Source organism: Stegostoma tigrinum, chromosome 20 (genome assembly GCF_030684315.1).
Source record: "Stegostoma tigrinum isolate sSteTig4 chromosome 20, sSteTig4.hap1, whole genome shotgun sequence".
In the NCBI taxonomy this organism is placed as follows: domain Eukaryota; kingdom Metazoa; phylum Chordata; class Chondrichthyes; order Orectolobiformes; family Stegostomatidae; genus Stegostoma; species Stegostoma tigrinum.
In genome coordinates, this window is record NC_081373.1 from 7,231,185 (window position 1) to 7,247,356 (window position 16,172).

General features: G+C 39.2%; 1 protein-coding gene across 1 annotated transcript in view; it reads right to left on the reverse strand.

Moving 5' to 3' along the window:
• Window positions 1-1,028: 1,028 nt before the first annotated feature.
• The window catches only part of LOC125462075 (alpha-centractin), a 58,760-nt gene continuing 43,616 nt past the window's right edge, over window positions 1,029-16,172 (reverse strand). The window contains 5 exon segments of the mRNA XM_048551585.2: window positions 1,029-2,860; window positions 4,515-4,555; window positions 5,588-5,649; window positions 13,625-13,799; window positions 15,098-15,190. Coding sequence (XP_048407542.2) covers window positions 2,758-2,860; window positions 4,515-4,555; window positions 5,588-5,649; window positions 13,625-13,799; window positions 15,098-15,190 — 474 coding nt within the window. The 3' untranslated portion in view covers window positions 1,029-2,757.

Genomic DNA, 16,172 nt, shown 5'->3' on the forward strand with positions numbered 1-16,172 from the left:
TAGCCCCATACACCTTCCCCTGTAACTGGCACAGGTGCAACACCTGCCCACTTACCTCCTCCATCCCCAGCATTCAAGGGCCCACACATACCTTTAGGTGAAGCAACACTTCACTGCACTTCCCAGAATGCAGTGTACTGCATTCGCTGCTCACAATGTGGTCTCTTCTACACTGGGGAAAAAAGTGTAGACTGGGTGACTGCTTCACAGACATCTCACGAAAAAGATCCTGAACTACCTGTTACCTGGCCAACATCTGTCTCTGGCTTGCTGCTGTGTTCCAGCAAAGGTCACCACAAGCTGAAGGAACAACACATTTTCCGCTTGGGGATCCTACAGCCCTCCAGACTCAATACGGAGGTCAATTTTTAGGGCCTGAACTCTCCCATGTCCCAGCCCTCCCACCCCACACACCAGGCCTTGTTACCACGTACATAACACGCATCCTGCCATTATACTAGCTGTTGTTAGTCACTAACAGTGCCCATTAACAACTACTCACCCTCCCAGTCTGATAGTTAGCAACTCCTTTGTCCAACAGTCTCTCTCTCTCTTTGGGCTCTATCCTATTGTTTACTCCCTACCCCACCCAGCTCCCTATTTTCTGCGTATAAACTGACGTTTTCCCAGCCACCATCAGTTCTGAGGAAGGGTCACCAGATCTGAAATGTTAACTGTTTTCTCCTTTACAGACGCTGCCAGACCTGCAACTTTGTTTTTGAACAGAACTCCTATAGCTGGTATTTTATCTTTTGATGTGGAATCATTCTGTGTTCAAATCAGTTTACTCGTTTGCTTGCATAAGTGCGACTAAACTTCAAAATGTGGGTGTGGAGGTGCTTTTGGGGGCTCTTGAGGAAAGAAAAGTTGCTACAGAAATGCAAAATGATTTCATTCTTCTCAAATACTTTTCAAATGTAGTGCAATAGCCACTTGTGGTTAATGCCTTAATAAATGCATCTTTTACCTGTTCTTTTAGGCCTGGTAGTGCTGATCTTCACGTTAATGATTATAGGAGCAATCATGAGTGCTTATGAACAGCTTTTATTTTAAGGTTTTCAAGTACAGTGGCATCACCTGGCAGCACAGTTCAGAATACTTCTGCATGGTAAAACAATGGACGATAACGTAGTGAAAGCTACAGTCAGAATGGACCTATTCAAAGTCTTCATCGTACAGGAGACCTAGATCTACAGCAGTCATGACAAGCTAATGTCAGTGGTGTTCAGTCAATTTCAATGACTTTCTAAAACAAACATGCTAAGGTGAAGATTTAAACAACTTTGTTTTATTATTCAAATTAACTCTAACAACGAAAAGGCTGATCTGCAATGTCGTCATGTTTACTCTCAGCAGAACATGTTCCGTGGTTGACAACAGTTCCCTTCATTACAGTTGACATTAACAACTGCACTTAAAAAATTAAGACTGGCACTTATAACATCACGTGTTACTGCTCGACTGCAGTGATACAAGTGACACTACAAACAGTTCTAAGGCTTAAATACCAGCTTTTCATTTTAAAGTGAATACTTTGTTCGTTTCTTTCATGCTAAACATTATGACAGTATTATTAACAGGAAGGCCTTCCGCCACAGGTTTAAATTTCATTCCTGATTCTGAGCAATTCAATTTGCAATTTCCCTTTTCCTCCCATTCCAGTCTTGTCACCCTGTGACAATGGTTGGGAAATGAATACTTGGAGCAACTGCAGCCCAAACCATTGTTTGCATTCCTCGAACCAACAGTCAGCAAACCAGACTTGTACACAATGTGACTGGGGTGGTGATCTGAATGAACGGAACTTAATGACAATTGGTTTTAAACTGCATTGCGCTTACCCCTTGTCCATTAATGCATTACTGACACATATTTTAGTCTAAAATAGGTTTCATTTCTTACCTATGGCAACCAATGTTTCAGCTGGGATTTCTGACCTATTTCTGTTGGTTTAGCTTAAAACATTTACAGAGGAAGAATGAAAAATAACTTAAAAAATATCTTACATGCTGCACGCTTTACCACTAGTCTGCCCTTGTTTTCAAAAGGGCTTTCCTATTGGTTGTCTCTATTGAAACCTGACTAAATAACACAAAATGCTGGCAGCCTGCAGGGGTAACAGTGGTACCTCATCTAGTGGGCACACAAGCCAGTATATGTTAGTGTTACTAGACATGGACAAAAAAGCACTGGGATATATATATTTTTATATATTCATACAGAGCTCTGCTGATATATTTCTTAAAAAAAAATTTAGGAACATCAGGACGTGCAGTTTGTCTACGCACAATAGGTTACAAATTCCTTACCAGTCTCAAAAGCAATAGAAACAAAAGCCTGTTAAAAATTACCATTCATACCACACTTAACATCCACTCAATCGTCTCAGGAGCTTTCATTTCCTCTCACTGCTTATTCCGGCTTAACATCATAACTCAAAGAAATCAGGCACAGTGGCCACAGCCAATTACAGTTGGCATATTTTAGTGTAAGTGGCTGGACTCCCACACCATATATTAACTGTGAATGACAATGTAATCAGAGGAAAACTAAAGGGGTGGGGGGGGGGAAGCAGAGAAAAAAAAATGAAATGACCAAAATTTCTTATTTGGATGATGTGTGTCCCAAAAGCAAACCTTGCATCTCCTCGGTGCTCTCATATTATACACATTCACCTTCTTACAGGCATACACCATACCCAGACAAGCAAGATTTACATCAGAGTGAGTTTATGTATGGGCCAATTCTGGCAGGTGCTTAGAATGTCTTCCTATGGATTGCTCTGGCCCCATCTTCCTCGTACTCTTTCTTGGACACCCACATTTTCTTAAATGTGTCAAGTGATGCCAGAATAGAACCTCTGCAAAAATAAGCAGATAATCAAAGAGCAGAAGACAACAAACATAAGCTTCCCTACTCTGAATAAAATATTTACACTCTCAAATAAGAGCAGGATTTCTTTGCTCATTTTTGATAATCTGTTCAAAAATCTAGTACTTGTGTCTCTCCCAAAAAAACCTCTTTCTTGATTCCTTTGTGTTTCAAATTATCACTCCATCTCTAACGTCCCTTTTTTCTTCCAACTCTGGATATATGGTTGTTTCCAAGATCTGTGCCCATTTCCCATGCTGGTTACAACTTCATGTCTGAATCTCTTCTTTCAGGCTCCTGTCCCTAGAATCACACGGAATTGACAATTATCAAAGCCACGTCACACCACTGTGCCCGTGACCTGGAGAAACTAGCCCACCTTTTAATCTGTCGGCAGCCTCTAAACAGTTACCAAAGCCTGAACACTTGTCTGGTGGAGTGAGGCACCATTCCCTTGCTTCCATTTGTAGCTACGCAGTTCTGGTTACAGGATCACCTGCTATCGTTTCTCTTCCCCACTCCTGTACTGTTACTTCTGGCCAACCCCAAAGGATCTATCTTTGTCTCCCTCCTAGTTCACATCCAGACAACACTTCAGAGATATCAATAAAAGACATCCTATCAGCTCTCAGATGTACGCTGATGACAACCAGTCAACCTCATCACCTGGCCTCTTGACCCGTCCACCCTTTCTAATCTGTCTTGCTTTTATATCTGGCATCCAGTACTGAACGAGCAGCAACTTCTTCCAATTAATGTTGGGAAGATTTAATCACCATTTTCAGTCCCTGTCACAAACTCTATTCCCTCACCATGGACTCCATCCTCCTTCCAGGTAGTCCGAGGCTGAATCAGACCTTTAGATCTTAAATTCCATTTGGCCCTGACATGAGCTTTGGGGTACATTTACCTTCCAGTACAAAGGCCATTTAGTTCCACCTCCTTAATAACAGCATGCTTAGTTTCCAGCTTACTTCATCTCCTGCTGAAAGCATTAACTGTGCCTTGGTGACCTCTAGATATGACTGTGCCAACGTTCTTGTTAGTCTCCAATCTTCCACCCTCCACAAACTTAATATCATCCAAAGTTCTGCTTCCCACATCCTAACTTTAGACCCTTATCTCGTTCACTCACAACTCCAATGTACACTGGCTTCTAGTCTAGCAATATATCAATTTTAAAATTCCCATTTGTGTTTTGAAATCCCCTCAGAAGCCCATTCACCCTATTTTTGTAAGGTCCTTCACAGATCTCTTATCTCTCACACATCTGAAATAAACATCTCCACCAGCACTAGGCTTGCCTTCAGCTACCTTGCTGCTGGCATTCCCCCATCTCCCACAAACCTCTCCATCCTGCAAACCACACTTTCTAAAACCTGCACCCACCTATCAAATTATGCTCCATGACACTCCTGTAAAACAACAGGGAATGTTTTACCCTGATAAAGGCAGTGGCAAATTGTTCCTATTGAGACCTAATAATGGTGTTGAGTGGACTATTCTGACCTCATTAGACTAATAACCTCTTGGCCATGAACAGAAATTGCTGCAGAAACTCCACAGGTCTGATCAGAAATACAATCAGACCATATGTTGCTGAGTCATTTTTAAAAGCATTGTACCTCACGCTACCCACTTACCCTATCCATGTGGAGTATAACCTCTCTTGTGGGGCAGAAATCTGTAATGAAATTGATACAGAAAAGGATAAAGTACTACTTAATCTCAAACATTTACACATCAGCAAGATCGAATCTTCCAGCAAAGAACATTTCAGCATCAAACTACTATAAGTCTTAACAGCTCTAAGATACATCACCTTTGTTTTGAATTACGTTCTGGAAATCTTCCTAAAATGCAATCTTTAATATAGGAAATGTGCTGCAGCACTTCTGATTTCAGAATCCTGTGTACATGATACCTTTACCATACAGTGGAAATTAAATATTTAGAACTTTAATTTTAAAGGAAAATATCTAACTTTTTGACATACACAACTATGATTGCTCGTTATTTGTACTGAATCCAAATTAAGATGATCCCCATACACAGTCAAGTCTGTGACCATATGTTTGTATATCTATACTGCTCATATCATGGAATTGATAAACAAAGAATGCAAGGTCAAATTCCACCTGAATTATCTTTGGAAAAAGCATCATACTGAACTTGAAACAAACTCTGTTTCTCTCCCCACAGATTCTGTCAGACATATTGAGTCTGTCCAACATTTTCTGCATTTGCTTCAAATTCCACCTTGGCAGTTATACATATTTGCCAAGATTGAATCAAATCAAAATGGCAGAACAAACTTGAGAAGCTGTATTGAATAATCCTCTTCCCAACTTCAGAAAGATATTTTAAAAATTTAGATGCGAGAACATACAGGTATGGAGGTAGATGATGCTTGATATCATGGACAGCACTAGTCAGAGACACAAGGGTCAAGTGCGCTACACTAATAATTCTGTGATTCTATGTGGAAAATGATGTGCACTAAATATGATATCTAAAGAGCATGGTTTTGCAGCCTGTGAAAGATAAACAGAAGATACTCTATTGTTCTGGATGTGCCTATCATTCACACTGGGCATCTGTAAAGTCTGTTCACATACTACATCATCAACTGTCTCATGCTTACACAAAATGAGCTGTGAACCAGTTGAGGAAAAGGGAAATGCCAAATATGGGGTGTTGGAACACATAACAATACCTTTATTTTTATATCTTTTGGTGCCAGTTTCTTGACTTCACTCAGAAGTCTATCACCAAATCCTGTGGTTAAAAGAAACAGTAAATTAAAAGCAGTTGGTGATGAGACAATGATAAGCAAAACATTATATCATGTGCATCAGTCCTCAACTTTTCCAAGCAGATGTTCAGTGCTAAATTCAAAATCCATTCTGGAACCTGAATGTTCCAGACTGTGAAATTTCAAATAGATTGAGACATGCTTCAGATCTTGGCTAGAAACTTCAACCCATCTTTAATCCACTAAACCTGTCGAAAAGATCCAAACATCTGAAGAATAAATTGATCACTTCATTCATTAGTGAATTTTTGCAACTGGAAACCTGCTATACTATTTAAAATTTTCCACCAATCCTTAGCTATTACTTTTAAACAACTGCAAAGGAGTTGTTTCACCTGTTTCCATACAGATTGATGTTTGTTGTAGAATAGCTTCCAATATTCCACGGCCATCAGTTCAGGCTGTACTACCTGGTCCCTGAAGTCAAAAGATCAGTATTGCCTTTCACATCCTGAATCCTGCTTATCTTTGGGAAGATATTAGTTGTTATAACAACTAACTATTAAAAGGAAAGAAATTATACTTAAATGGAATCTTTCACAAACTCAGGGTTATCAAAGCATTTTACAGCTCAATATATATTTTGAAGTATAGTCTCTGTTGTAACGTTGGAGACATGGCAGCCATAAAGCTCACACAAACAGCAATAATGACTAGATAGTTGGTTTTATTAATGTCGGTTGAAGGATAAGAGTTGGCTCCAATATCAGGGACAACTCTTTGGCTTTTCTTTGAAATACTGCTGTGGGATCTTGTGCATTCACCTGTCAAAACAGTTATGGCCTTTGTTTTAACATTGTTTCTGAAAGATGGCACCTCCAACAGTGCTGTACTCCTTCAATACTGCACAGAAATTTAAACCTGGATCATACGCTACTGTCTCTGGAGTTGGTCTCGATCACAGAGTCTTCTGATTCAGAGGTGGGACTGCTACTGAGGGATGGCTAACACTGGGTATTACACATAGGTTCCTCATCAGAATCTTAAAACAAGAAAGGAAGTCAGTATATAGTTATAGGAAAACAGTTTACACATTATATTTTGTATTTTTTTTTCAAGTCTTGTCAACTTAAAAACAAAACTCATAAGAAAAACTGAAGGGAACATTTCAAGAGAGCTTCTCTGATGGCACTGGACAGTTGCTTGATTTGCTCCTCATTCCAGTGAAACTTCAATATATCACTAGTTTCCACTTCCCCCTAAATTGAGGATAGGGATATTCTTTATTATAGAAATAGCTTTGGAACTACCCAAGGACAGTGCCATACCTTCACAATCTGTCTGAGGCACCCAAGAGAAAAAAAGTAACAAATCCAGAACTCAATTTCCGTGAGAATGAAGCAATGTGTTGTAATTACCGGTGTGAGAATCTCCCTGACTCACCAAGAAAGTTAAACAAACTTAATTATTTTGTATCAAACATTGAGCATAATATCCAATTTCCACCTTCTGATATCCCATCATGTGACAGGTTTGAATAACCTATCAAGCATTTTTTTGCTTACAGCTTCAGAAGACAAAACAATCTTATATAAAAATTGACATCCCTTTCCAATTTCCACCAGGGGGCAATATAATGCTGAGGCAGAGCCATTTCTCAGTAATGGATTGTAAAACCCCTGCATTGTTGTACAGAAAACTAAATTGTTGCATTAATCCACGGTTCTAGTGGCACACAGTGAAGGAATAAGATATCACAACAACAATTTTAGAGGACCTAACAGATTTGTGTAACAGAGCCACATTTGTCTGATTTTAGACAAGCAGTTAGCTCTTATAGCACTTTTTTGTCTGCTACTTTACTAAATGTATCGAAGTCAGATGATGTTTATCTGCATGCTGAAAAGAGAGGAATAAATACTTGAAATCAAAAATGCTCCCTCTATTATCATCTAAAAGGGCTTGGTATAAACTGAAAAAGCTACCTCAGAATCAATAAACCTTCCTCCAGCTCTCAGAGATAGCATTTCTATGTTTCACTGTCTTGTTAGAAGCACTTCTAATCTAAATAGAACAATTTCCTTCTTCCAGCTCTCTAATAAAAATAAACCTGCCTTTCCTTCAAACAGTCTTACGTTTATTTATTTTTAACTGGGGAGGGACTCTTGGGACTTCAGAAAGGGAGGAAGGAGAGGCAGTGGGCAAAAGGTCACTGGGTCCCAACAAGATGTTCTGTCCATAATTTTACCAGAGCAACTGACTAAACGTGATGGAAGGGATAAAAATAGTTAATGATTCACATCAAGTGGTGTTGAAATGCCCATCAGCCATGATTTAAATGGCAGAGTGGACTTGATGGGCCGAATGGCCTTACTTCCACTCCTGTATCTTATGGTCTTATCAGACTTTCACAGCAAACAGTTTCCAACAGTTAAAGCCCATAGGTGACAGACATTTAAGAATTCAAGACGTTCCTAAATTGTGGTATGTTTACTTTCTACTCTGTTAACATCTTTTATCATTATCATATAGCAAGTTTTTGTCAGCATGGTTTCTGTAAAGATATCAGAGATGGGGTTACCTAATGATGAGGTCACACCCAAATGACAAAATCTGCAAAGGCAAATGGGGGAGATTATGTTTAATAATTGCTGCATCCTTATCCTTAATTTCTAGAAGTTATTGTACTAAAGCAACATTTAACTACACCTGAGCATTTTGAAGTGATATGGAGATAAACTATGGAGACTGACTAGAGAAACATCTACTCTAAAACTGAGAAAGAAAATGCAGAAAGAGAGGTTTCACTAGACAGACAAAATATTAAATGGTATCAGTAGATAGATAAAACTCTCCTTTTCTGTAAAATACTGGCCAATGCAAAGTAACAGTCCAACACTTCTCCCTTAATATTGATGCTTTTCTCAGTGAAATGACAAATACAATTTCTTAGAATGTTTTTAAGAATAACGAGAAATAGCAAAGGGAATTTCTGATGATCCCTCAAACATCCAGAGAATCATTACTAATTCTGTCACTCTAATTTCTACATCCTACATCAGCCACTCCTGCATCTATATGACTAAGTTGTCAATTTGGTTTTGACTGACCAATGGATTATGTTCACTGGGAATTAAATGATATTTACCCAAAACCATTAGAACTTTGAACTGTAAATAAAAAGCAGCCCATTGGTCTTGCACAGATCCCAAATAGACCTCAAAAAGGTAGAAAAACAATGTATCATTCATAGTAGGCCATTCAGCCCATTAAATCAGTTTTTATTCTTTGAGGTAATGCCAATTGGTAGCTTACCTCCATAAAGCTACCTTTGGCCCATACCTCTTAATACCTTTGCTTAACAAAAATTATATCTTTCTCAGATATAAAGTTAACAACTGATCCAGCATCCACGGCAAATGTGGGAGAGTTCCAAACCTCTCCCACCCTTTGTGTGTGGAAGTCATTCCCATCATCTCTCCTGTACGGTCGTACCCCAATTCTCAGTCCATGCCTCCTAGTTCTAGAATCCCCGACCAGTGGAAATAGTTTATCTTTATCTACCGGTGTCTTTACCTTAATATTTTGAAGGCTTTGATACAATCACCCCTTAAACCTTATCAATTCAACTATGCACAAAACCCCTGTGGCCTGAAAATGAAGGTAAGAGACAGTTCAAAATTATTACATTTTATAGGACATCAGGGAGTCACTTTTTCCTGTACATCTTTAAGAAATCTGTAAGGTTTCAATTATTTTTCTGCTTGGTACAGAAATACATGGCTAAAGGCGGAGCTGCTCAGTGTCTGCTGACACCCCATGGTTGATTCTAAATTCCTCCCAGGGTCTTCAGGCTTAACACTTTCTGCCGACCTCAAACCACCTCCTTTACATGAATACAATCTCTAACATTTTATTAGCCACAACTGATTCACCTTAATTATTGGATTTTTGTGTCTTAGTGGAATGTATATCTATTGCAGACCATGTTCAAATCTTTTAGTGTATTTTTTCAATCTAGCATAGTCAATTTGCCCTGTATTTTTAGAGCTTCCTTTGTTCAGGTTTAAGACCCTAGTTTCAGAATGAGCTAAATAACTTTCAAAATTAACGTAACATTCTACCATATTATGGTCACACTTTCCTAAAAGTTTCCTTACAATAAGGTTATTAATTAGCTCCATCTCGTTACAGAATAATTAATTATAGCCAGATCTCTAGTAGGTTTCTCAACATATTGCTCCAAAAGCCCATCTTGTGCAGCCTCCAAGAATTCATTCAAACTACTGATTAGATTTATCCAGATCATATGTAAATTGAGGTCAGCCATTATTGCTGCATTACTCATTTTACATGCACCTCTAATTTACAGTCAAAGCCACCACCACTGCTTGGTAACCTACAACAAATCATTCTGACCGATGTGTTAATCCATAAAACAAATGGATTTACAGAGCTGTCCAAATACAAGATAAATGCAAAGAGTTTTCTTCCTTTAACATTGTCAGCAGGATTTTCAGGCTTATATAAAGTCTAAATCTATTTAATTCTAAATAATGAATGTGCTTGATACACTGCACTTTTGAATAATGCAGCACGCATCTGCATCACTTCAACACTACCACTGTAATTAAATATTGTTAATTTGTCATCTGGAATGGAACAACTAAAATCAGCAGTCATGCACCTGCAGTTAATATAGAGGGTATTGAAGGAAGCCTTTAAAAAAAAAATGCAAGCTTTCCACAAATTCAGGGGTTTTATGGAGCAGTAACAGTGTCTCTGCTTCTCAGCAGATGGCCTTTGCTCAAGGTGAGTCATAGAATGTCCAAACAGGTTGAAAAGAAGTTTTTTTTGGAATTTGTCTGTGATATCCAACAAAAATAAGTTTAAAAAGAACTTTTAAAAACGAGAGAGTTATCATCTTCCACCAACAACACTCCAAACACTTGTGGATACATATATTTAGATCCTTATTTCATGAGCACTATTGAATTGTGTTTCCTCTCAATTAGTGCTGAGGACAGTGGGCAGCATAACTGAGGGTTTTTATTGGGCACTGTTGTTTTTTTGTCATTCTGAAGAAACTAGAAGGGATTACCAAATGTAAGGAGCTTTGAATAAAGTTATCGGAGCTAATTTTTTTCCCCACACTAGCTACCTCTCAACACTCAGGTTTTATTAGGTGAGCCCTGCAATTCTTTGGTGGTGATGTGCTTCTGACCTAACTCATGCTGTTGTGGGACATACTTGCATTTTCATCAGCAATAAACACCAACACCACCAGCACAGTACAACTAGCTGGATCATGAGCAGCTAGGAGCAGATGCAAAGAACAAGCCTGCTGGGCATTATAACTGGCAGCCAGTCATTTTGTTGAGTCTTTATGAACTGTTCCCTGTTAACTGGGATTCTGCCCACAGTTATATAGAGCCCAAGATTTTTCTAGAACTCAGCAATAAAACAGCATAGTCACCACTAACAACTCTAAGGCTTTCATACATGCAATTCTAACTAAGTGTGAGGATTTGCCCTTTTACAAAACAGGTAATATGTAAAGGACAGTGTATTTTTACATTTTCTGCATCTTTAAAAACAATAAACTTTGGTTTTAAAAATAGGATTTACCAGGAAGGCTGCATTATTTCATAACAGAGGCCCACTGTGAACACTATTTTTGTGGCAATGGATTCCTACAATGTGCAGACAACCACGAAATGAGAAGTTGTTTACAAGTTGAGCGGATTAGTTCTCAGCTAATTCAGCAGATTGGTCTGGAAACAAGTTAGAGACACAGACACAGGAAGAGAGAAAGGCACAAAAGGTGTGTACAGCTATTCCCCCCCCAGCAGAACTTGTCTGCTCACTGCAGTTTAAAAAAAAACTCAATTTAACCTTGAAGAAAACCAACTATCTTTTGTGCAGTAGTTGCTGTGAGCTGTGACTTTTGAATTGAAAGATCTGAGACAAATCCCAAGTGAATCAGTTGCTCTGTAACTCTTGCAAATCAATACAAGCCTCCAGAGAAAGAAAATTGAATGCCAAGGGCCTGGACAGTGAAAGTAAGATCACCCCAACATCAGAATCATGAAGCAAAAACCACCGAAATAACTATAAAGGTTTCTTTGTCCACTTCTGCTGATACCACATTTTCCTGACTTATTTGTGTGTGCGTGAATGCGTGTGCACAAGAGAAAGTTTTTGGGTTTGAGTTTTAATAGTAGTTATATGTCAATGGTTTATATCTATTTACCTGTAGCTATAGTCTGATTACTTAAAACAAATAGTAATTCTTGTTTAATACTAAAACATTATGCATGCTTTCTATCAACTCAGTCTGAATGTCAGATAAAGTGGGTTACTGTGCATACCTTAAAGAAAACATTGACCTTTGGTATGGCTTTGGGAATAGCAGGGCTCGATTTATGATGCACTACCCCAGCAGATTGTAACAATAGGCTGGGTGCATTAGGTGGTAACTTACTTTCTATATCCCACACCAGTCAGGCTTTTTAAGAGCTGACCAGCAAATTTGTTGACCTATCATAGGCTTGGCAGAGATGTCTTGGTTCACCATAAGCTGTGGGCCTCCACAACATCTAGATCCTAGTTCCCCACAGTAGACTACTGCAGAAAATAGAGGCATGGGATTGAAGGAGATTTAGTGGTTTGGATCAGAAATTGGCTAGCTGTCTAAGAAGACACAGGGTGGTGGTTGTTGGGAAATGTTCATCCTGGAGTTCAGTTCCTGGTTGTCATTTTTATAAATGACCTGGATGAGGGCATAGAAGGATGGGTTAGTAAATTTGCAGATGACACTAAAGTCAGTGGAGTTGTGGATAGTGACGAAGGATGTTGCAGGTTACAGAGGGACATAGATAAGCTGCAGAGCTGGACTGAGAGGTGGCAAATGGAGTTTAATGCTGACAAGTGTGAGGTGATTCACTCTGGAAGTAGTAACAGGAATAGTGTACTGGGCTAATGGTAAGATTCTTGGTAGTGTGAATAAGCAGAGAGATCTCGTTGTCCATGTGCATAGATCCCTGAAAGTTGCCACCCAGGTTGATAGGATTGTTGATAGTGTGTTAGGTTTCATTGATAGCGGGATTGCGTTTTGGAGCCATGAGGTCATGTTGCAGCCGTACAAAACTCTGATGGGGCCGCATTTGGAGTATTGCGTACAGTTCTGGTTGCCGCATTATAGGAAGGATGTGGAAGCATTGGAAACGGTGTAGAGGAGATTTATCAGGATGTTGCCTGGTGTGGAGGGAAGGGCTTGTGAGGAAAGACTGAGGGCTTCAGGCTGTTTTCGTTAGGGAGAAGGTTAAGAGATGACTTAATAGAGACATACAAGATGATCAGAGGATTAGATAGGGTTGACAGTGACAGCCTTTTCCTTGGATGGTGATGGCTAGCACAAGAGAACATAGCTTTAAATTGACGGGTGATAGATATAGGACCGAAGTCGAGATAGGTTCTTTACTCAGAAGGTAGTAAGTGTGTGGAATGCCCTGCCTGCAACAGTAGTAGACTTGCCAACTTTAAGGGCATTTAAATGGTCATTGGATGAACATATAGATGATAATGGAATAGTGTGGGTTAGATGGGCTTCAGGTTGGTTTCATAGGTCAGTGCAACATTGAGGACCAAAGGGCCGGTACTGTGCTGTAATGTTCTATGAAGATCAATGGCCTATATTTCAACAGATCCAATGACAAGAAAATATCTTTCCATTCACTTCTCACAGCATGGGGATCATGGGGAAAAGGGTATTGAGGATCAGAGGCAAGGTAGAGGCCACCTTCCTGCCCCAATCTTGAGCAAATGCCTTCAATAACTATAGCTGGATGAATAAATGACTTGTAGCCTGCAAATGGTGTGGAGATGCTGCAGCATTTTAACACAGGGAGATAAATCAGTATAGATCGCCTTACACAAGACAAGGTTAACAATATATAAGTATGACCATCCTAACTGGTTAACAAAATAAAGGAGTACCTTTGAATAAAGTCGATCCTCCTGATAGCACAATGTTCGAGAAAAGCGTTCGCCTCAGATCCATGTCAGATTTCTGGATTGCAAAGACTAGGACTTCATGGATTCCTTCGCACTCTTCACCAATCAAGTCAGGTCGAAAGAGCAGTTCTGGAGCACGGAATCGTGCAGGTCCAATCTGCAGTGGGTGAGAAATTGACTGTGAATGTTATGATTTTCACAAGACACCAAACTGCAAAGGAATAAACCAGATTAAACATTTGTCCAGGCATCTATTCTGGCTAGAATCTTGTTATCGATGTCACTATTTAATATATCTGAAACACAAGTTCACTCTAAAACTGACTGCACTTGTATAAACATATCTGTTGTTCAACTCGAGGAGGTTTTAAAGCAGAAATGTGCTAAGCACAGCCAGCAGACAACCTGGCCACAGACTCTGTACAACTCAGTTTTGTTTGTGCCTACATTTTTTAATTGTCTGCCTGTCTAATTTGTATTTTCTGGGCCTGGGAATTTAGAACTCAGAATCATTAGCAACAATAACTTAAGACAGTTGCAAAATAATGGGAACATGAATTTAAACATAATCTGAAATGCTCTTTGGCATTTAACTATGGAGCCAAAGAAGCTTGGAAACCATTGTTTTTAATGTTCTATATACACAGTGATCTGAACACGATGACAGCCATGTGTATATGTGTGAAATGACTGACTTAGTGATGCTCAAGGGTGAGAAAAGACAATCAGTTGTCAATTGTGCTGTGGTTTGAAATGATATTTTGAATAAAGAAAATAAACTTATTAGAGAATGCACTAAACTAATCAAGTGTTTTTTAGGTCAATTATTAAATTATTTGTTTATATCAATTTTAAAAACTTAAGTTAATGAAATTCAGCATATCCACAATCACTCTTATCAACTTTTACAGATGCACTGTAGAAAGTATTCTATCTGGATGCAAAACAATGTGGAGTGGCAACCGCTCTTCCCAAGACCATGACAAACTACAGACAGACAGTCATGAACATAGCCCAGTCCATCATGCAAACCAGCCTCCCATCCACTGACTCCATCCATACGGCTCACTGGGAAAGCAACCAACATAATCAAAGACGCAACCCACCTTGGTTATACGCTCTTCAATTGGGTGGAAGATATAAGAGTTTGAAAATATGTACAACCAAATTCAAGAACCGCTTCTTCTCTGCCGTTATCAAACTTTGGAATGGACCTCTCAAGTGTTAATGTTGATCTCCCTCGCTCTGTACCTTCAACATTGTATTCTACATTTTGTCCTGCTATGTTGATGCAGTTCATATGGTACAATCTGCCTGTATTGCTCGCAAAACCACGTGACAGTAATAAATAAAGAATCAATGAAAAGGAAAAAAGAATCTTTTTGTCCATTTGCTATGATTTAACCTGAGCAAGCAGCATTAGTAATCATGCACAAACTGAGATTGCTCCCTTACTTCAATTGTGCTTCCATCAGGCAGAATGTACTGAGCTTTCTCTGTCTCCAGAGTTTCATCTTTTTGTGGGTTTATTGACAGGTAACAGGCACGCTATAAAACAAAGACAAATTGCCAGTTGGTTTCCCCAGAAAGGCTAAATGCATATGAAAAATTAAAATAATAATTTTGAACTCTTCTTTTTTAAAAAAAGCAGACAATTATAGTGAGATTGTCTTTAACACGATAACTGAATTCAAGACTGTCTATGTAACAGTTAAGAGGTGAATTAAGAACAATCTTTTCTGGATTGGCGCTGTCAGACTACCTTTTAACCAAGAATTCACACTTTTTTCAGTCAAATCCAGCACTTACTGCTTGTCCCGCTGTAAGTAAATGGCTTGCTAGATCAATTCAGAGGGATATTAAGAACCAGCCTCAGTGCAGCGTATCTTGAGTCATATATAATTCAGATTAATCAAGAATAGTGAGCCTGGTAGGCTTTTATGACAATCCAGTAGATTTGAGATTTTCTTTTAATCCCACATTTATTTTATTTTATTAACTGAATTTAAATTCCATAGTTATCATGGTCAGGATCTGGGACATTGGAATGCATCAGCAGCGGACTGTGCTCACTCAGGTCAGGGGCAGGATCTCTATGCTTCATTTGCGGGCCTGGATCTGAAATACCACGAAGGCCCATGATTTCTGTCCGTGTTGGAAATTGGCTTTGTGTCATTGGACCATTAGTCCAGGCCTCTAGATCACTAGTCTAGTAATACAAGCAATATTATCATACCCCTTGAGATTATGGTGAGATCACCACCATAAGGTGAAGCTTTCTCAACAACCCTCATTCCAAGTAGCAGATTATGAGGATTGAGACGATGAGTAAAATGACCAGAAGCTGCAATGGAATGACTCAGAATGCAGTCTGACTAGAGCCAGTAGTGGCTTTCCATCCACTGGAGGGCAGCTAATTTATACAATTAACCCCAGGGAAGACATCCAAAGGAACATTTTGAGGGGGTGCTGGCACACTGTCAGTAGTACAGTAGCCTGGGCCACATGGGAAGGTCTCTATCTTTAAGGA